The sequence below is a fragment of the Ursus arctos genome, unplaced genomic scaffold, assembly GCF_023065955.2.
Source record: "Ursus arctos isolate Adak ecotype North America unplaced genomic scaffold, UrsArc2.0 scaffold_10, whole genome shotgun sequence".
NCBI classification, from domain to species: Eukaryota; Metazoa; Chordata; class Mammalia; order Carnivora; family Ursidae; genus Ursus; species Ursus arctos.
Window position 1 is genome coordinate 14,496,441 of NW_026622764.1, and position 22,182 is coordinate 14,518,622.

Consider the following 22,182-nt stretch of genomic DNA (forward strand, 5'->3'; position numbering starts at 1 on the left):
AGAAGTGCCTTTTTTTTTTAAGATTTTATTTATTTATTTATTTGAAAGAGAGAGAATGAGAGTGTGAGCGGGGCCGGGGTGGGGGGAGAAGAGGGAGAGGGACAAGTAGACCCCACACTGAGCGCAGGGCGGATGTGGGCCTCCATCCCTCCACCCTGAGATCGTGACCTAAGCCGAAATCAAGAGTTGGACGCCCAACCAACCGAGCCACCCAGGTGCCCCCAGAAGTGCTTTTTTTTAAGGTAGCTCCAGAATATTGGAAAACATTGGTGAGAAAGCAGCATGTCAAAAATTTAAGATTACTTCTGATTTTTACTAATACATAATCTCACAAAATTTCCTGATTTTGGTTTCGCAAACCGCAGTACCAAATTATAGAAAAGCATTATCATGCAGGATTTTTCCTCTTATTTAACGAACACACAGTAATTTGCCTACTTTTGCCCTCAGCCAAAGTGTTGATTAATGAACAGAAATGTTCTTTACTGCTGGACTTGAACGAGGGTTGAGAGAAGGTCTGAGACATTGGGGCATTTGGCTGCGGATCTTCTGTCAGTCCGAATGCTGTGGGTCCCTAAAACTCCCATCTACTGGGGTGGGTGAGGCCGGGCCTCAAAATACCATAGCCCCTGCCGCCCCAGACCTACTCGGCGCTGGCACTCGGCACAACCGTTGTTGGGTGGAATGCCCCGGTTTGGAGAATAGACTCCAAAATGACAGCACTGTCGTCGTGTTCTCCCAGATCTGGCTTTGGACGCTCACTAAGGGTCTCAACAGCCCAATACAGAGCCTCTTCCATCAAGCCCTCCCTCTGCTTTGACGTAGAACTCCATTCCTCCGGGTCGCGTAGTCACGCCCCTTCTCCAAATGCTCTTGAACTCCACATTTTTTAGTGGGGAAATGAAAGGGGAACAGGGAAGGAAAAGTTCAGAGTATCTGGCCAGTTAGTTTTTTCTTTGCTTTTAATTATAAGTTGTTTTAAACAGAATCTACTTTTCCTAAGACTCTTTGTTTAACCTCTTTTTCATTTTGATAAATATTTTGGGAGGGATAATTTCACTTTTTGAAATTTTATATAAACTTCTACTGAACTTATCAAATCAAAACTTTTAATATAAATCGGGCTTCTTCAAAAAATGATACATAAATTCTAACAATTTAGGCAAGATGAATTCTTCAGAAAGTAGGGAAATAATTTTAGGGTGAACCATTGAACTTCTAAAGAAGTTGTTTTTTCTACTGTGCTTCCGCAGAGACGTTTCTCTTACATTACTCATCTAGTAATGAATTAGTTAAGGGGTCAAGAAAGAGTCTTTAAAGACACCGAGTGTTGAAGCCAACTTAGGATAGTTTTAAAAGTTGTGATGCTCCAGTGTCATGTACGGTGTGGAATGATCGAACCATCCAAAGCCCTATCACGTTACAAAATGCTTGCTTGCTGTTTAAAAGTGGCGCTCTGCCGTTTTCTGCTTAGAGCTTTTATGTATTTAACTTTTTTTTTTTAAGATTTTTTATTATATTATGTTAGTCACCATACAGTACTATGTATTTAACTTTTTAACACACTTTGTAAACCTTATTTCAGGAAGGGAGAACGAACAGAAATTAAATAACAACAAGATCCATTTAAGGAAAGTTTTGAAAAATAACCCCTCCCTCACGAAGGAAATAAGGAGCGTCTTGGAGCAGAGTTTGCTAGAGAAACTGGAAACCTTGGGGATTAATGCAGTAAGCTCATTCATTTCAGGAACGTTCGCTCGTTGTGTTGTATTTTGTTTCCTCAATAGGGAAGGATCAGAGAAGAGAGGAAGGCATGTCCGTTCTGTCCTTGTGCACTCACACTGTCCTGATGGCCCAGCTTGCATGGTTGGTTAGTCAGACTCACACACACACACACACACACACACACACACACCCCCTCTCTGTGCATTCAGCCCTGGCACTCGCAGCCTAGCACCACTAACCAGTCCCGTGCACTCATCCACAGCCCCCCCCCCCCATGTCCCACTGCACCGGGAGCTCCTCTTGAGGCCAGAATAGTGTGTTGCATGTCGGGGTGTCCCCTACCTCGCATGCAGCAGTAAGGACGAGAGGTCGGCACAGTTTATGCTGACAAATGTTCATGAAATGAAGGCCGTCCCAGGATAATAAGCTTCAGATTTTACTGCTTCAGGATATACGTGGAATTCCAAGCGATCACTTCAGTAGGGTGCTAAGAACTGTGGAATCAGCGAGACATGAACGAGAAAGACAACTACCCAACATGCAGCAAATTCGAGCGCTCCTTGAACATGAGCTCAGCTGTAAAATTGAGGAGAGAGCCTTACTGCCCTCAGGTAAGCCCGTTACTGGCTGCCATTTCATTTTTGCAGTAGGAACGACGTCCTAGTGCCTTTTATACTTTTAAATGGTTTGCAAACTTTAGAACTTCATTGGCAAGTCTAATACTGTTTGGACCATTATATGTTGCATGTTGGGTTTTATTTTAATATTTAAAAATGCCTGGGGTGCCAGAGTGGCTCAGTGGGTTGAGCGTCTGACTCTTGGTATTGGCTCCCATGTCGGGCTCCGTGCTCAGCAGGAGTCTGCTTGGGTGTTCTCGCTTCCTCTCCCCCTTCCTCCTCTCTCTCTCTCTCTCTCTCTAAAATAAATAAATCTTAAAAAAAAAAAAATGCCTGTCATGTGGACTCTACAGCCAAGAGCTTGTTGGTTTCAAGTGCCAGCGTAGACCGTATGGTAGTATTTTCTTGTGCTTTTCACTCACTGCTCACGAAGGCAATGGAGACTCACGAATGATGCCACTATTCCAGATAAGGACAGCGCTCCTCAGGCGGACACCCTCTCCAATGGAGAAATCCCCAAGGCAGTACAGCCTCCTCCCAGAAGCAGACAACTGGTTAGACAAAGACCTGTTTTTACTGATAAGACGCCTGTCCCAAAGTGAGTATTTTTGACCCTAAAATTTTTGTATTCGTGTTTATCCCCGTCAGTTTGGGCTGCTGTAACAAATACCATAGACCAGGTGGCTTGGACAACAGAAAGCTATTTTCTCACACTTCTGGAGATTGGACGTCTAAAATCAGCGTGCTGTCCAGTTGGGTTCTGGTGACAGCCTGCTTCCAGGCTGGGAGATGGCCACCTTCTCACTGTGTCCCCACGTGGCAGGGAGAGAGAGAGGTCTGATCCCTCTTCCTCTTCTTCAAAGGACACTAATCCCTTTATGGGGGCCCCACCCTCATGACCTCAAATACACGTAGTTACCTCCCAAAGGCCCAACCTCTGGAGAGCGTCCCGAGGGGTTAGGGGTTCAACATGTGCATTTGTGGGCGAGGCAGACATTTGACCCACAACAGTGTTTGACCAGCAGAATTACGCTTCCAGTTCCCACCAGCCTGTCATTGGTACCAGCACATTTCTTGCTGCTTATCCTCTTTAACAAATGTTCAATAGCAAAAATCACCCATTCCACAGAAATTTATATTAAATGACATTATTCAGTCATGCAGTTTAGAAATCATTTTCTTTTGTGTTTTAGAATTAAGAAAAATATCATAGAAGATCATTTTCCCAGAAAGTCTTCCACTATTACGTGAGTACTTGAGAGTGGGGAGAGGGCGTTTAAAAAGGTCTTTCCCCTGAACATTCGTTTTGTTGTAAATTAGTATGTACACTGCGATTAACCAAAGCCCTAATTATTAAACATCACAATTAATTTGTCACTCCTTTGTGACATGTCTTTGTTTCTTTCTCAGACTTTCTGTGAGTCAGTAGTGCTTATCACCTTGTGGCCTCCACTAAGAAGTGGGACCGCTGCCCCAAGTCATTTCCATTATTCCCCTCCATGTTCCATAATTTTCAATAAGCATGATGAATTAAATGAACGATGTTGGGGCACCTGGGTGGCGCAGTTGTTAAGCGTCTGCCTTCGGCTCAGGGCATGATCCCGGCGTTCTGGGATCGAGCCCCACATCAGGCTCCTCCGCTATGAGCCTGCTTCTTCCTCTCCCACTCCCCCTGCTTGTGTTCCCTCTCTTTGTCTCTCTCTGTCAAATAAATAAATAAATTCTTTTAAAAAATAAATAAGTAAATAAATAAATACATGAACGATATTGTCTTTTAGTGGCTGGATCCTTAATAGTGTAGTCAGATGATATTGTGGTGCTCTTGTCCCTTGTTGAAGTCAATAATGGCCCTAGACCTTGCAGTCTTGGGCCCTCTTAGGATACTAAGGAAACTAGCTCGGTCACTCATGAACTGTGTGCCACTGATAGACTTGCTTATCTGTTTAGGCCTATTTTCTTATCTGTTCAATGGGATGATGCTGCCTTTTCCACAGGACAGTTCTACAAATTAAGAATATATGAAAAGGGTTTGGGGTGCCTGGCTGGTTCAGTCGGTGGAACACACAGCTCTTGATCTCAGGTCATGAGTTCAAGCCCCACATGGGCATGGAGCCTTCTTTAAAAAAAAAAAAGTAAAATAAATAAAAATTAAAAGCTTTATATTTTAAAAAGAAGAGAAGAAAAGAAAAGAAAAGGTCTTGGCCTTAGGGCTTGGCACTTAATGGGGACTTAATAAATTATAGGTACTTTATTATTATTAATTATAAGTAAAACTGATTTTATCATAACTGAATTTCATCATCGACTTTTTCTGGAGGTATTAATGCTATAAATATCTCTTCTTGAGACATTGTGCACATATAGTAGAGAAAATATATATAGTAGGGACAGTATAAACAGAACATAATAGAGACAACAAAATGATTTACCCTTCAAAAGCATTTTTCATGTACAAAATCTCATAAGAGCCTTATTTCATGGGACATAATATGACTGAACATTGTCTGGAATTTAAGTGCTCAAAGAATATTCTTGAATGAACGAACACTGCTCTGAACTTCTATCTCACTTTATTTTTTTTAATTTTTCTTTTTTAATTGTGGCTAAAAAAAACCCTCACCCAGCAGTTTCCAAGTGTACATAATAGTGTCAGCCATATGTGCATTATGCATAGACAATTCCCTTTTATTTTTAAATTTTTTTTAATTAAAAATTGTTTTAATTTAAATTCTAGTTGGTTAACATACAGTGCAATATTGGTTTTAGGAGTAGAATCCAGTGCTTCATCACCTCACACAACACCCAGTACTCATTGCGACAAGGACCCTCCTTAATGCCCATCCCCCACCCAGCCCATCCCCCACCCACTTTAAAGTGGGGTGCTAATTCATGTGATGAAGCAAATGGGATTGTGTATATAAAAGCACTTCATAAAGTGCAGTGTAGAGGTAAGTTATAAGCAATGACGCTATTTTAAAAGAGTAGTTTTATTACAGAAAAGATTTCTTTCCCCCCAAATCCCAAAGCGCGAAAACAGTGCCCTTGCTTGGCTTTTCCTTTGTTTAGGACCCCTCCGTTCAGTTCGGAGGAAGAGTTGGACGGTGAGGACCTCATCCAGGCATGCACATCCCCAGACGTCCTTCCTGTGCCGTCCTCCAGAAGCAACAAGAGTAGCTTTGGAAAGAGCGTTGTCAGAAGTGACACTGACTGGACGGAGGGAAGTGAAGTGGAGGACTCCAGTATTTCTCCCAAGCCCACAGGTGAGCTCTGGTCATTGAAAATCCTTCTGGAAATTTTGTTTAAGACAGTGGTTTGCAACTGCGGGCACCAAGCCCTGGGAGGAGGAGCGGGGAAAGTGCGAGGCGAGGGTGGGGCTAATCCGACAGCCACTGCTGCTAGAGGAAGATGCACAGGGCTTAGCAAGTCCCTGGGGCTCGGGTGGAAGGAGAGGAAGGAGGGGGGTGCCCGGCTGTGTTCATTTCCTAGGACGGTTGGAACAAAGTACCTCACACCTCGTGGCTTAAAACAGAAATGTCTTGTCTCCATTCTCGAGCCAAAAGGCCAAAATCAAGGGTGGCAAGGTTGGTTCTTTGTGAGGGCCCCGAGGGAAAGATCTGGTCTGAGCTCCTGTGCTTGGCTCGTACATGACCGTCACCCTCCCCCGGTCACGCGTCTGTGTCCAAATTTCCCATTTTCATAAGGGCACCAGTCATACTGGATTCGGGCCCACCTTAAAGAACTCACTTTAATTTGATACTTCTTTAAAGGCCTTATCTCCAAATAAGGTCATATTCTGAGATCCTGGGGGTGAAAACATCATCATATGAATAGGGAGGGCCCGCAATTCAACCCACACCCTGGGTGTCTGCAAGAACACTGTTCTCTACACTGTGCTGCCCTGGGAGGCGGGGCAATTCCAAAGGAACGTAAGATCCAAGCGTGGGGCTGCTGACCATGCGCCCAAGAGAAGTGGGGATCGAGGGTCATTTCTTAAAAAAGAAATTCTGTTTAATGCAGTTTAAAAATTATATATTTTAAACCTATCAGATATAATTTAATGTACTATATGCAGTTTATATTCATGTTTACGTAATTATGTAAGATACAACTAATTCATTTTAAAATTATATTGATTTTGAAAATACCCAGATGAATATTCCAGTCCTACAGACTACCTCCCTGAAATTACAGTTTCTGACCACAGCTTGAAGGAGACCATCCTTCCTTGACTTAAAAGTGAACACTCTGTTGCTTCTGGTCTAGGGGATCATGATTCTTCTAAAAGGAATTATACATGTATTAATGTCTCTTTTTTTTCAACTTCTAAAATACATCAATTGATTTTAATTTAATAAATATGATTATTTGCAAAGCTTAGACTCTTCCCAAGTTGTTTGTTCAGGTTATTTTGGAATCGAAGAAAGATAACAAATTTTTTTTTTTTTTAACTGTACCTATCTTCTTCTGGTCACACAGGAACCTCCATTAAAACACTAACTGAAAAAGTTGAAAAGACGGTTTCAAATCACAGAAATGTGAATAAGCCAGTTGGTGGGATTCATGTTGCTGATGCGTTCATCAAAAAAGACTTAAAAGAAGAACTAAAGGTGAAATCACTTTTGCTTGCTAAACATATACAGAGAAATTCATCTTTTAACGAATATACCTTAATAATTGTACTTCTTGTAGTGAAATATAAAACAAATATAATTTAGGACAGCAGAGGTTGAGACGTGTACCGTATCTTGTCTGCAGTATTACTGCATTGTTTTCCGTTCCGTAGAGAATCAAAGATATTGGAACGACTGCGGGTAAGAAGGCGTCACGTGTTTTACAGGATTTCCAGGTTTTCAAACTCCTGTCACAAGTCTGGCTGGACACGTGCAAGTATGAGATGTTTTGCACATGGATACTTGTGACTGGCTGGAACCTGGGGGGTGGGGGGACTCAGCCCTGAGTCCGAGGCGTGACCTGGCAGTAAGATAGGGACTTCTCAGGGTTTAGCCCCGCTTGGGAGCTGGAGTGGGTGGAGGAGAAATGCATCAGGGAGATGAGGTCCGAGCCCCAGCTCTCCTCCCGGGGTTGGAGGAGAGGCCCTAGCACCTTCCGAGCAGTTCCAACACCCAGGACATCGCAGTGCTTCTGTGTTTGGAGAGCTCCTGTTGGATGTCTGGCCGCAGCTTATCTGTGCTGACCGGGTGTGCAAGTACTGCTCGCTGTTTTCTTGGATTTAACTCCTCTCCTGTGCACGTGTGGGCCCAGAGCATTTTGTCAAACTTCTCTCATTAGTTAGTGCCATTGGTGTCGTACAAGTCAAAAATGACAGAAAGTCGTCATTCAAGAGAAAGCCAACGTGTCTTCCTTAGAAAGGGTGCGGGAGAAATGTGTGCTCCTTTCAGATGGGCCTGGTGTGACCTCACCTGCGGTTCAATGTCAGATTATCCCAGAGGTAAGAGCTCCTATTCGTGGAGCAGCCTGACTTTACTGCTACAGCGTAACGTTTCTGGGATTTTCTAAATTCATGGCTGGTAGAGTAGGTAGGCAACCTGGACATTTCCAAGGCAAGAAACAAAGAGGTGGCTCCGTCTGCCTACAAAACACAGATTTCCAAATCCGTTTCCTTGCCTTCCAGAAATGACCAGACGGGGAACCTCCGCGATTCGCCAGCTTCCGATCATTCGGCGTCAGCGGCTCAGTCTAGCCAACAAAATGACCAGGGGACGCCAGCGTGCGTTGCGTCTTTAAGAAACGCTCACTGCTGTCTGTGTGTTCCTTTCAGTGCGCAGATGTGGATGACGACGACTGGGACATATCATCCCTGGAGGAAGAAAGATCTCTGGGGAAGAAAACTGGGAGAGAACAGAAGGAACCTCTGCCTGTGAAGAATGAGTCAAATTCTACTCAAGTGCCAAGTGCCTGGGGTGCAGCTCATCTGAAGGGGCCAAAGGGAGAAGGTTCGCTGCTTGAGTGTTTTGAAGCTCAGTCCATTTTCCAGTTATTTGTTTCATCTTTAAGAATATCTAATGAAGCTATGTTAATATACCATCAGACAGAAACACTGTTGGTATAACAAATGTCTTGATGCTTTCACAAAGCACATGATATAACAAATATCGTGTGTTTTGTGCACATTTATTCCTTTTGAAAGTCCTTTAATCTGTGTATATTTATGTAATTGGTACCTGATCTTTAGTCTTTAAATTTTAATATTTTTGGAAATGCCCATACAAATATTCTCTTCCCGCAGGTACCTCTCAGAAATTAAAATTTCTGATCTTACACCTGAATGGGGCCATTCTTCCGGCAGTCTTCCTGTATTAATCTGTTTACATGTTAAATGTTTCTCCCTATTTTCTTTGAAGAAAGATTTGTTGCAACATTATAGCCAGTGGGATGAATTACAAATGAAACCAGGAGTTGACATCGTTCCTGGATGAGTCCTAGGGTCTGGCTAAGTCCAGTAACTTAATTTTCAATATATTTCATTTTAAAAAGTATAAAATGTGATTTATCATTTTTATCAAAGTAATTCTTGCGCAGGGTGAAAGGTCGTCCAGAAGGGCTTGTCTGTGCCCCTCCCCCCAGCCGCAGGGCCTGTCCTCGGGTCTGTGTGGCGCCCCGAGACCCACCATATCTCTCAGTAGTAGGTCAGACTAGTTTCCAGACTCACCAACTTTAGGCATGAACTGTTGAGGTCCTGCTAAGGCAGATGGGGGTGTGGCTCATTTTCTGCGCTCACAGCGCCTCTCATGACCCCCGTTCGGTGTTTTCGTGCCCCCATCTGTAACTTTAAATTAATACGTGCAAACCTCTCTATCTGTCCTTCCCATTTTCCGCGGGATCTCTCGCCACCTCACTCTGTAAGGTGAGCCACTGCTGTGTCTGCCCTCCAAGTCACCTTTGCTCTCCTCCAGAACGTGAGGCTTGCCTTTGCTCCCACCCGGTGCTGTCTAAAGTTTCATTCTGACAGAACCCAAAGGCCCCGTGTGTGGTACAGCGGCTGTACGTGCACAGGGCTGAGAGGACGCTCCGATTACCTTTCCTTTCTCTTCTCCCCGCGCAGGACTTCACACCCCTCCAAGAAAACAGGCCTAGAGGCAAACTCAAGTGGAGTTCTCCACACTGTACTGTTTTAGTGGCTTAAGACACTTCTTAACTTCATACATAGTGAAGCCCATCGACCCTGGAAAACCCATGTTTACCATTTGGTTCCTCCTTGGCCTATTACACTCTCAGTCTCCTTTCTTTCCACCTGTCACTCAGAGTCCGTAGCAACAACAGGACGTTACTGAGCACGGTGAAGAATCCTGGCCCTGTGCTGAGCGCAGAGATGCTGAGTGGAAGCCTCTAGACAAGGGTCCCTGATGGCATCCTGGGGAAGTGGCCCTTCCGTGGTCAGATCACGGCCTGTGGGCGCTGGGGGCATGCGTATTAGCCAACAGACCCGGACGCTGAGCGGTGAGGGACGGATTTTGACAGTCCTGTCTGATCACTGAAGCTCCTCTTCCTCCTCTCTCTCTCCCTCCACAGGACTTCCAGATGAATCCAGCACACTGAAAAGCAGCCTGGTAACTGTGACCGACTGGAGCGACTCTTCAGATGTATAACCACAGCTCAGAGAAGGTGAAGACGCCAACGGGATCCCAGGAATCTTCCCGCAAGATTCGAGCGCTCCTGCCTCACAGTCTTTCCACAGGAACAAGGCGGCTCATTCAGGAACAAGCGTCTCTTTAACAGCACCCAATTCAGTACCGAAACACAAACATTGTCGACGGTATTTTGAAGCGTGTAGAGGTGTTTAAGACTTCTGCTGCTTAAAATTAATGTGTCATTTGAAGTTATAAAAAGTTTTTTTCTTCAGAACGGTACTCTAGTCTTTACGTGTATTTTTTCAACTAATTTTTAAGTGAATTTTTTTTTTAAACTTATAGCAGGTTTGGGTTTGAATTAAAACTTTTTTTTATATCTTTCTTATGTCCATTATCACACTGGAAGTGTTTTTATTATAAAATTCTGTTAGTATGCTTAAAATTGAATTAGTGGAATCAGTGAAATCTTAAGAGTAGATTGGTTATTTTTCATGTAGAAATAAGTTTAGAATTATAAAAATATAGCTAGGCCCATGGTAAATACATTTTCCAGAAGTACGTGTACCATACGCTGCTTTGAGCCATCGTAAGCATGTTGTACTAAACAATGATTTTGGAACGTAAAATACCATTTCTGCAGTATAATCTTTACCTTGGATACTTTATGAATAAAATGTAGCTGTTTTCAATGTCAATTAATTTATCAGAATACGAATAGAAAAAATTGAGTCATTACTGAATTCATATGTGTATGTAGATTTTTTTTCCACTTTTTTCAAATGCCCAACCCATGTTATAAAATACCTCAAAACTAGTTAGTTCTGTTCTTAACAATTGTCAATGGTCAGAAAGTTCATATAAACTGTTTTTTTGCATTTTTTAAATACTTTGTGGTACTATCTGTACTCTGTTTCCCCCAAAAAAGTAACATTTTAATTAAGGGTCTGTTGGGTTTTGGATCTCTTTTCTATTTGCCAACCTTTCAAGTAAAGCCCTCCCTTACATCATCGTGACTGTGGCTGAGTTATTAAGGATGAGTTCTGAGCTAAACTTGGGGGGGTTAGACTTGCCCTGTTAGCTGTGCCACACGACACCCTGATCTGAAGTCACAACAGTTTAGGTGTCTGCCTCTCCCCCTTCCTTCCCCAAGGGTCCTTCTCACTTTTCCACTTGCACCCTTTTAAGCACTTCCCACAGGGGCCATTCTATGGAAACACACTTTCTATGTAAGAGCTTTAATAAATGCCAAATCAAATTTCCATGTAGGAGGACAGAGATACGCAGCACGCCAAAGCCACACTGCGCCTAAAAAGGCACATGGGCCACTCTGCTCATTCGGTCACTTTTTCAACAGGTATTTATTGAACAATGTGGGTCTATTTTGCTTTTTTTTTTTTTTTTTTTAAGATTTTATGTATTTATTTGGGCGAGAGAGTGAGCGAGAGAGCGAGCGAGAGTGAGCGCACAAGCAGGGGGAGGGGAGAGGGAGAAGCAGACTCCCCGCTGAGCGGGGAGCCCGACTGACTCGGGACCCAATCCCAGGACCCCGAGATCACGACCCGAGCCAAAGGCAGAAGCGCAATTGACTGAGCCACCCAGGCGCCCCTATTTTGCTTTGTCATTAGTTCATTTCATCAGAACAACTTTGGGACGCAGAGATAACCGTCATCCTCGTGCTGAAGAGGTAACAAATGCAGACTCAGTAAGTAACTTGCCAAAAGCCCTACAACTAGAAAGTGACAAGAGCAGGCTTTCCCCCAGTCCCTAAGCTCCCCGTCTTCACTCCTGATGGAAATCCTGGGGGTGTAGGGATGGGATGAACTTCTGCTACGCAAACCCAGTATTTAAATTAAGTCACATCAATGTTGTAAAAGCCACTCCTTTTACTCCTCTCTTTATCCTGCCACGCTGTCCTTGGACACTACCTTGGACACTACCGGGGTTCATTAGATTTTCTTTGGACCCTGTGTTTCCCCTCGCTGATGGGCAGCTCACATGTGTGTGGTTCCCGACAGAGCTTTCTGTCCTTTCCCGCCCGCATCCTCTCCCTCAATTCTTCAGGAGCTAGAACACTTCAGCACAATCTAAACATCACCTTCACCAGCACAGCTCTGAACAAAAAACTTGGTTTTAAACACACATCTGTAACATCCTCTCCCCACACTGGCCTGCAGCACCTAACCCCTCCCTTGTAGCTTTCAGTTCATTTATATCCCTAGAAGAGAGATTTATACATATTATATATATAGTATATACTTCTATACTCATTTATTTTATTATTTTATATATTTTATACATTACATATTTGTTTTATATATTTTTACATATTATATATGTATCTATATAATATATATATAATTTTTTTAGTAACAGACTTATTTCCTCTTCTTCCCATTGAGCATCTCCAAATAATGTGATTTTCCCTCTTAAGTCTTCCACGCCGTTCAGAGATCACTGGGACAACTTACATGCCTTGAAAAATTGTAAGTCTCTCCATTACCCAGCTTGGTTGTACACACAGGGCCCGAGAGACACACGGGAACTCACCCATTGGTCGTGAGCGAGGCAGGTGCCACGCAGGCTCTGGCACCTTCCTCGGCTGGCTCCAAAGTCAGCCATGAGCAGCGTCTCTGGCCAGGCTCGTGCTGACGCTCCAGCCCAGAATCTGCTTTCTGCATCAGAGGAGCCTAAGCAGTTATTTAAGGCGGACGTGCCAGGCCATGTCTTGGCCCCATTAGCCCTTCCTTGAGCTGTCACTGAGAATCACAGTGGCGACAAACAGGTGTAAGAAACCGGAAGTCATCGCGACACAGCCAGTAACCTGTCCGTTCAACCCACACATCTTTTGAGGAACAGTCTCAGATTGCCCCCACACTGTTCACAAGACACCACTCCTTACACACCTTCCGTTTAATACATGAAGGAAAAGAAACAAGGCACGGGGACAAAGAATGCCGTGTCTGAATGATCAAGGAGGCTCCATTACAAATACTTGCTCCCTTGGTGCTGAAAACTTCCCATGTTCTATAAATGTATAAAATATATACAAATCCTGTAAATAACCTGTTTATTTTTTTTTATAGAAAGCCACAACAGAAAATGATTAGAACATTTACATCCATACGATCAGCAAATTCTCCAAATTCATGTTTTAAAAACAGTTTAGAGTGTGAATTAGAGGAGGGCTCTGGGGGGGGGATCATTTGGTGAACAGTTCACTTTTACAATAACTCAAGACAGCTTGCGGCAGTGCTCTTTTCAGACGTAAGCGTTTTTATCAAACTGTTTTGAAGGGTTTGTGGTTTTAAAATCTCCTTCTGCGCCATGATACTTTGTCCGAGAAGACAGGACAGACGTGGCCCCATTGTATGCGTATCCCATTCTGCAAGGCAAAACAGTGTGGTGGGTCCCACTGTACATGGAGGACAGAAACCATTACCCCCTGCTTCTGTCCCAGCGAAGTTTCAGACTTCCCCTGCTTGCTGTTAGTGAGCTTTCTCTCTTCTCTCTTGGCGCCACCCCCTCCCCCCAAATATCTCACTGTCATTTCTGAACAGTTAGTGCGTCAGTGCGAATCTCAGCAGAAGAAATTCATGGCTTGTTCACCTGTTCAGTTTTTCTCTTTTAAAACTCATCTTCCTGAGCCCCGGGGGACCGTAGTGACCTTCATCAGGAATTTCTGCCTACGTGAAAACGGTGAGGCCACGGTGAAGAATGTGCCCCCAGTAAGCAGAAAGCTCACAGAAATGGCTCTGGAATGTAAGAAGGGTGAGCTCTGTTTTTTGAAATTAACTTTAACTATATATTTATTCTGTTCGCTGTATTTATTGTATTTAAGATTACGTTCGCTATAGATTCCCGACTTTGACCAATTCTAGTGTTTTGACGTTTCTAAGAATCGTGTGAACGATCTGTAATTTGCCCCACCTGTGATAATTGTCACGGGTCATTTTTATCTCTCTCTCATACCTGGGAGGTTTGTGGTTGTCAGATATTGAAAAGCAAAATATGACACCGCCGATTATGCAGAGTGATGCTCCTGCCCATCCAATAAAGAGAGCAGCTCCTAATTCGTACCTGTGAGGACGGATTGCACAAGCGTTAAGGCTTACTTATTTCGGGAGTAAACAGTATTTAAGACCAACGAGCCAACACGTGCCACATGCTCTTTGTAAACGTTTGCTACTGAAGCTTGCACAGGAATAATAACACCTTGTATCTGTATAGTGCTTTCAACTTCACTCAACGTGTTTTTCTAGCCATCACTTGATTATACCTCCCCGACTTCCCGAAAGGAAGAAGCAGCGATCCCCGCAGGCAAAGCAGAAGCAAAGCCCGCTGAGGAGCCCAGGCCTCCCCGCTCAGCCGGTATCTTTCCTCTGGGCCCTGTCCGAAGCTCACAGTGTGTTCCATCATTTAGTCCGCTGCACAGGGTAATGACTTAGCAGACTCCAGCTAGAAAATGGCAGGTTGCCTCTGCTTTCAGTTTAACTCAATTCAATAAACATTTATTTGCAAATCATGTATGAGGTGTTGACGGATGGCAGAATATGCCACCTCCAAACAGGCTGCTTGGGCACGAGGATTATTTCGAGCTGAAGGCAACAACGGAGAAGCTGATACAAGAAAAGCTCTCTGCCCCGCCCCATTTGCCTTAAAGCAGGACATCAATTTATAAAGATGTGTCCCCCACCCCCGGCCTACCAGGAAGGACAAAAGTTAATCACCAGAGACAACAGTACACCGAGGGGGGGGCACACAAAGGGCACCAGGGGGATCTTCGTAACAACCTTGACTAACGTGCCCTATCTTCCGTTAGTTCCCCCACAGACCTGCCTTCCCACAATCTGCCATCCCAGAAGCTCAAAGTCCTTTTCTCTGGTCTCGTCACCTCTCTCTGAGCTTACCGTTCTTTTACTTAGATGCCATATAAGCCCAAGTTCTAACCGGCCCTTTGAGTTACTCATCACTGGGTACTCCTACGTATCTCCACGCTGCACATGTTAACCAACTCTGTTTTTCTCCTGTTAATACCTGTCTTTTGTCTAATATATAGGGGCCCAGCTGAGAACCCAGTAGAGCAGAGGGGGAAAAAAGTTTTAAGTTTTTCCTCCTCTCCAGGGCCTGTAAAAAGTCAGTGCTACACACCGCACTATCTTGCTTATCACCACAATCTGGTGGGAGATAAACACATAACATCATTTAGTGATAGATGGCTATCTGGCTGCCCGCAGTACTCTGCAGATACAAAGCTTCACAAGACACACAAGACAGCTCCTACTTTGGGGTGGTGCCCACTCAGAGGTACAAATAATGCTACAGAGAACAAAAAAGGAGATCACTTTTTGCTGTGGAGGACTAGAGGAAATCTTTTCGGGAGAGGAGCACTCACCCAGAAAAACAAATAAGGAACGACAAACTTATACCGAAATGTCAGGGCTGTGTGTTTTCATGTTTGCCTATCCTTCTTGTGAAGAATAGGTTGTTGTTGTTGTTGTTGTTTTTTAATAAAGAAGTGATTCTCAAGATTTTTTGGCCCATACATTTCCATCACAAGGCAAAGACTGAAGGACGCTACCCCCAACCTAATGGGGATAAAATGAAGTCCAAGCGGGAGGGGTCTCTTTTGGTCACGCAGAATCCACAGAAGAGCTGAGACAGGAAAGTCAGAGGTGAGGGTGACAAGGGGCAAGGCAGGGCCAACGCTGGCTCCCTGCTCAGCCTGTGCCCTGAGCCAGGCACAGGGGCAGGCTTAGGTCTCGGGGCCATCCTGCACCGGGGAGAGCAGCGGGCACGTCCTGCCTGGGCCCATCCCGAGTTTTGCCTCGTCTGTTTCTACATGCCACATCACTGGCTGAACTCCTGGCCGGGCATGGATAGGCTCTCTGGTGTGACCTGAGTCACTGCGGTAATGGAAGAGCGGCCCCGCCCACCAGCTGGGGGAAGCTAGAAGCAACACTCACAGAAGGTTAGGAACGTACAGTGCACTCGCTCACTTGCGCGTCTGGCTACAGTGGCAATTTCCAGCCTGCATTTGCAGTTGGGAAGAGGTGATGTACGTGATGCATGCTGCCCCGGGCTCCCTTCTTTTCTGGGAAACCCAGGTGGTCGCTGAAGCCAGGAGCAGCCGCAGCAGAACAACTAGGGGTGAGCACTTCATCCTGCACTGGAGTGCTAACTGTGTTCTGGAAACCAAGAAATTCTCCAAGTGCTCTGATCAGGGGCGAGGGCAGAAACAGATTGCTGCAATATGGAACAAAACACCTTCGGTCTGCACACAAAAACTGGCCCCAAAGGACTCGGGAGCACCCATGAAAAACAGCTGCCCAGACCCCGCTGGTGAAATTCACAGTTCTGTAAGAGATGCCTCCATTAGATGATATCCTAAATGTCCACAATCAGCCCTTCTATGATGCTTGAACACAATCATGCATATGAAACAAGCAGGGTGCCTCCCAGTCGTTAGGTGCAGGTCATCTGACCCCTTTAAAACATCTGCAAGTCCTAGGGAGCCTGGGGGGCGCAGTCGGTCCAGTGTCCGACTCCTGGTTTCAGCTCAGGTTATGGGTTCAAGGTCATGGGACTGAGCCCCACGTCAGGCTCTTTGCTGGAAGTGGTCCGCTTGAGCTTCTTTCCCCCCCTCTCCCTCCCCTTCTGCCCCCCCCCCCCGTGCATGCATACACACTCTCTCTCTGAACAGGTAAAATCTTAAAACAAAGAAACAAACAAAAATTTGCAAGTCCTACGGTAATAATGCCCACTGTCATGCTGTCCCTGCAAAGACAGCCAGAAGTGAGCACATTGAACATCTCTACGTGGAGGACATTATCGGGGGATTACTGGTTAATGACACGTCCTGTTTTTCTCTATTTTTGTCCTCCTAGAGTTCAGGCTGGAAACGATGCCTTTGTATTACGCTTCGTGTAAATACCCCCAGAAGCAAGTCTGAGGTGTTTCTTAAAAGATATTTAGCTTTCTAAAATAGGATTCCAGTGCTGGGTACCACGGTCGATTAAAAATAAGCTTCTAATTATTAATAGTGGTCAGTCAAGGGTGACGGTGATAGAAATCGTAAAGCACGGCTCAGCACTGTGAATTCACTCACAGGAGCATGCAAACGTGTACACGGCGTCGTCACAAATCAGAGGATAAATTACTCAGGCAGACCAAACGTCCAGACGTGTGTCTTTATACTCATTTAAGCTCATCTGGAAACTTTGCAAGAGAAAGAACCAAGTCACAAGAGCCAGCTTGTTAAAAATCACTAGTGTAGACGCGGAGTCTCTTAATGACTTCAGCTCTAAGCTGGTACTATTTATTGTTTGTCCCTGGACAGAATTCACAAGGAACTCAAATGGAAATGATATTTTTCTTGGAATGGAGTCTATATTTACTGACTTAAAATGAAAATATATTTAAAAATAGGAATACACGAACCAGTTTTTAATATAAGACAAACTCATGATTCCTCAGAGAGACTTTTTCTTCTTCATTCTGTGGAAAGACACGCAGAGCTGACTTACTCAGCAGGGACTCAAATTCACACCTATCAGCGTGCGAGATCTGGCAAAAACTGGCTGGTACTCCGAAAGGCGGGATTGACAGAGAGAGCAACATAATAACCGCTCAAGTTTGTTCCAGAACATGCCTCCTTTGACACTCACTGGGAAGCTTAGTATCTGCTGGAAATCTTTCTTCATGTTTTTGGTGACGCTCAGAAGCTGACTTCAACATCTCAGAAGATCGCCAAATTTCAGATGCTCTGTTCCAAGTCTGTCTTTCCTTAACAATAGCCTCCTGGCCCCAGACCAGCTTCCCCACTCAGAGCACGCCCTCTTTATCGGGCTGTTTTGATCGCCGATGTGTTTTCACTATTCTGAAAAGCTATAAATCTGCTTAGCACCAGACAGATCCATGATTGTCAGGGTGAGGACAGAACTTCGGGTTCGTGGATCAAAACATCGTTTTTAGAGTACCTCAAATAATCCACTCAGATGATAGGACTAATCAGAAGCTGCCTGACTTCAATTCACTTACGTCATTGAAAATAAATTTAGTAAATACGGGAACACTTTACTTCTATCCAGAGAATTGAAAACAGAGATTAATTGCTTAAAAATTCCCCCCAAAAGAACCATAAAGATCGAACGCATTCAAATGTCCTCTGCACTGCTGGGTGAAATTATTCTCAGCCACCTGGCTGTGCCCGGGGCCCTAGAGAACCAGGACCACACCGGGGGTCCTTAATTCTGATCATGTCACACCTTGACTCGTATTTCAGCCCCGTAACCTACATGGTAATCCAGAGGCATGGATGGAGAACAGCTCTTATTTGCACCTAATCTTTCCATCTTCCTTGCATCCCAACCCTTGTTGCGACTTATTTGCCATCCACGGGGAGCTCGTGTAGCCTACCCGGGTCACCACCCCAGACACGACATGCCAGGCATTGTGTCCATCCTGGGTTTCGAGGCAGACGACAGAGACAGAGCTGTGCTCTCAAGGATCTCAGAGTCTAGCGGGGATAGGCAGATATTAAGCAAATAACGGCTACAAAGTGGAATGAAATTTAACAGCCTCATCAGAAGAGCACGTTTTTGCCCAGTAAACATTATCTGTTCTCCCAGATCCACAGAGATGTGGTCCAAGTAAATGCCCACAAGAGTGACTATTTATTAATGGCAGCTCACTGTACTAGGATTTGTGTGTGTGTGTGTCGAGATTTCTTCCTTTGTGTCATTACTTTCGATGTCATTATAATCCCCAGAGACAGGTATCGCTATCCCATTTTACAAATAAGGAAACTGAAGCTCCGGGAAATTAAACCAAGCCCCAGGCCCCCATCGGTAAACGGTACAACCAGGATTTAAAGCCCAGAACTGTGATTCCAGACCTCAAGATCGTCACCACCACTCCTTCTTCCTCTTACGTATGCTTGAGCTAAATAAAGGTTTTTATCAATCAGAAAATACAATCAGCGCAAGGGACTTTCTTAGTTGTCGTATCAGAGAAGGGTGTTTCCTCTCGCTCCGGCTCAGTGCCTTCTCCCGGCTCAGGAGCTCCAGGGTATGGAATTTCTTCTGAATTCCCCTCAGGCTGTCTTCTCACCCGGCACAAAAAGAGGTGAGTGTAGTAAAGAAAATCAGGGCACGCTGGACTGGAAAAAAAAGAAAATGCAGCGGCCCCATAAACGACACAAAAACTGGGTAGCGAAGGAAGAAAAAAAAGTCTCCTCCTTTAAGACCCCCGGAGGACTGAAGTGACCTTGCTGAAGGTCACAGCGCTGGGGGCCAGGCCTTCGACATCCAAGACTATTTCTTCCAACATATTGTCCTCCTCATTTTCACCAAGAGTGATAGCAGCCAAAACAAATACTCCAGTTACCTGAGACGATTCTCTCTCTCTCTCATCAAGTTTCAAGTTTAGAAAGTATACCACATATTATCAATGTAAATACTTTTAAATTGAATTCCACTGGTACGCCACTCTTTTAAAGATGACCACCTAAGTAAACATTCTTCAACTCACAGGCTTATATAATCCAAGGTCTGTATAAGTGTATGAACAGATTTTATATTGAACAAGTATTCTACGGGTATGGTCCACAAACACACCCCCTCCCCCATCATTCCACACTCTTCTTCAGGGGGCCCAGCTACTGGGACGGGCTGTGGAGTGCCCGCCCAGCCTGTGCGCCTCCCCACCTTGCTCCTAGTCTCGTTTCCTTCCACAAACCCCTCAGCGAACAGCTCTCTCCCACTGCCTGCAAGGTGCCACAGGATTCCTCCCGCACGTCTTCCCAGGAGGCTTACAAAGGAGTAGCAGGGGCCTTCCAAGTGCCGGCTAAAGTAGGATGGGGTAACTCAAATAACGAGCACCCACTTAAATATGGAAACTGCATGGAGAAGTCTCACAGTAGGAAACCCAAAATAAAGACTGATTTTTTGTTGGTACCCATTCTAAACTGCTCTTCTGCAGCCAGATTAAATCAGACATGCATGCGTGATCTTTCTGTGTGTGATGATTTATCAGCAAGGTCGTTCAGAATCCTACAAGCGGCGTATAGGAGTAACAGGTACACTCACTGGTCACCCACCACATGCTGCTGTGGTGAATATATGGTACAGTCTTCGGTCCTCTTAACATGGAGAAGTAGGAGTACTGGCACTCCTATCCAGACAGACAAACTGCATCTCCCTCAAGGTCCCAGAGGAGCAAGGATGAGGCCAGGAGCCGAGCAGAGATCTAACTCAGAAACCTGCCTCTCAGCCTATCTGCCACCATCCCCTCCAACGGCCTGTAAAGTGCACAGTATCTTTACAGAAGTCCAATTCTTGCCAAGTGTTCAGGGAAATTGAAAAAACTAATCCACAGTGTAACTTAATATAATATTAGCCAAAGTAACTTACGATCTAAAAGAAGTATCTCCTGTCCCTAAAGTTTCATAGTTCAACTCGAAAACAAAGCTGTTGGGACACCTGGGTGGCTCAGTTGGTTAAGGACCTGCCTTTGGCTCAGGTCACGATCCCAGGTGGGGAGCCTGCTTCTCCCTCTGCTTGCCACTCCCCCCTGCTTGTGTCCCCCTCCCCTCTGACAAATAAATAAAATCTTTAAAAAAAACAAAAACAAAAAAACCCCAAATCTGTTGTTGGGCCGCGTCCATGCCGTTGAGCCCCACACATATGGACAGCTGGGGGGTTTCCTGGGCTTTCTTTGATTTCAAGAGAGAAACGATGTGCTGAGTCCTCATGCTCAGGGTAGGCTCGGTAACAAGTTTGCGCACACACTGTGAAGTCTGCAGAGTGGACCCCGCAGAGGGGGCTGTGCTTCCAGACAGGAAATTCCTGAAACAATCGGTGCTGCCTGGAGCCCAAGGGCACGGGCCGCACTGCGGAGAGCAGGTCAAGAATCCGCGTGCGCAGGGGAGGGGGTGCGCGTATTTGTTTGTGTTGAGACAAAAATATACAGATGAACTTGCAGCCAAACGCCTGGGTCCATTAAAAGTGTATCCCACATTTTATCCAGAACGCTCCACAGGCTGCCTGAAAGCATTTCAGAGTCAACCAGGGGTTGGGGGAGAAGTACATAGGACGGGGCTCAGGAGAAGGGTCTCTAGAGTGTCTATGCATTTGACAGTTTCAAGCAGTTGCACGTCTCTAACTCAACGCTATGACCGAGGTGATCAGAAAGAAAGAAGAAATTACTCAAGCTTTATTTCTTTCAAATGGTTCCATGCTAGGTCCCTTTCAAACCTGCCCTCTCTTTGCGAGCCTACGTCTTACCACGGTGATCATTTCAATGTCCCCAACATTTCAAGATCCATCTCTCTGTGGCCAACCTCAATATACGACGTAAAGTAACGAACTGCCACATTCAGGTACCCTGCGTAAGGGTCAGTATCCTTAAGAATCAGAGTCAACGTTTACTGAGTCCTTACTACGTGTGATGCATGGTTCTAAACCACTGTTTATTTATCATCCCCACGGTACAGATGAGGAACACAGGACCCAGAAAAGATAAGGAACTTCTTCGAGGTTACACGACAAGTGGCAGAGCTGGGGTTTACTCCCAGGCAGCCAGGAGGTACGAGATCCTGGATCTCACTCGGAAACAGTACGTGTATACTGTCCCCGCTCCCTTCAGCCTATCTCCACAAGCGTACTCAGTCTTTCCACTCCAGGAGAGATGCAGACAGACAGACAGACACCACTGCTGACAGACCATCCTTGCTGCAAATGTCATGGTGTGTGGGCTAGGGACAAGAGATTCCCACATCAGCAAGCTGTGCTCTCTGCTGGGAGATGCTGCTGGTCAGGCCTGGGAGCGGGAGCAGTAGTGCGTGCGACACACAGGAGCACGCAGGGGGCACCTCCCCCAGAACGCACCACGTCCTGCAGGGTAAACAGGAGTTAGCCAGTATGTGAGCAGGAGAGGGAAAGGGGGCCGGGGAGTGGGGGGAGCAGAGTCACCAGACAGCATGGCAAACTGGCAGGAATGGAGACTTCAACGTGCCAGTCGCTAAAAACAAAACACAGTTGCCAGGCACTTGGTGTCCCAGCGTGTTTTTAAGACATGCTAGCCTCACAGAAGCATCAGAGCCATCGTGGTGATGTGAAGCGGCCTGGGCCATCACTGAACGCAGCGAAGGCACAGAACAGCCCTTCTTAATGTTTAACCGCCAGATTGTTTTGCTCTTAATATCTGGCACATCTGTGAGCCCCTTATCCAAGAATCTGTGCGCTGTTTACCAA

The 22,182-nt window shown here is 45.2% G+C and overlaps 2 protein-coding genes across 8 annotated transcripts in view; one reads left to right on the forward strand and one right to left on the reverse strand.

Moving 5' to 3' along the window:
* The window catches only part of DZIP1 (DAZ interacting zinc finger protein 1), a 50,005-nt gene extending 39,050 nt beyond the window's left edge, over positions 1 to 10,955 (forward strand). For all 5 annotated transcript variants that reach the window (XM_026493483.4, XM_026493485.4, XM_057307652.1 and 2 more), the window contains 8 exons: positions 1,586 to 1,728; positions 2,174 to 2,336; positions 2,811 to 2,940; positions 3,536 to 3,589; positions 5,409 to 5,602; positions 6,819 to 6,949; positions 8,122 to 8,296; positions 9,873 to 10,955. In XM_026493483.4, the coding sequence (XP_026349268.1) occupies positions 1,586 to 1,728; positions 2,174 to 2,336; positions 2,811 to 2,940; positions 3,536 to 3,589; positions 5,409 to 5,602; positions 6,819 to 6,949; positions 8,122 to 8,296; positions 9,873 to 9,949 (1,067 nt within the window). In that variant the 3' untranslated portion in view covers positions 9,950 to 10,955. The remainder of the gene's footprint in view (positions 1 to 1,585; positions 1,729 to 2,173; positions 2,337 to 2,810; positions 2,941 to 3,535; positions 3,590 to 5,408; positions 5,603 to 6,818; positions 6,950 to 8,121; positions 8,297 to 9,872) is intronic.
* Positions 10,956 to 12,308: 1,353 nt separating this feature from the next.
* CLDN10 (claudin 10) overlaps positions 12,309 to 22,182 on the reverse strand; it is a 110,595-nt gene continuing 100,721 nt past the window's right edge. For all 3 annotated transcript variants that reach the window (XM_057307653.1, XM_026493481.4, XM_026493480.4), the window contains exons 4-5: positions 13,901 to 14,008; positions 12,309 to 13,313 (exon numbers count right to left, since the gene is read on the reverse strand). In XM_057307653.1, coding sequence (XP_057163636.1) covers positions 13,190 to 13,313; positions 13,901 to 14,008 — 232 coding nt within the window. In that variant the 3' untranslated portion in view covers positions 12,309 to 13,189. The remainder of the gene's footprint in view (positions 13,314 to 13,900; positions 14,009 to 22,182) is intronic.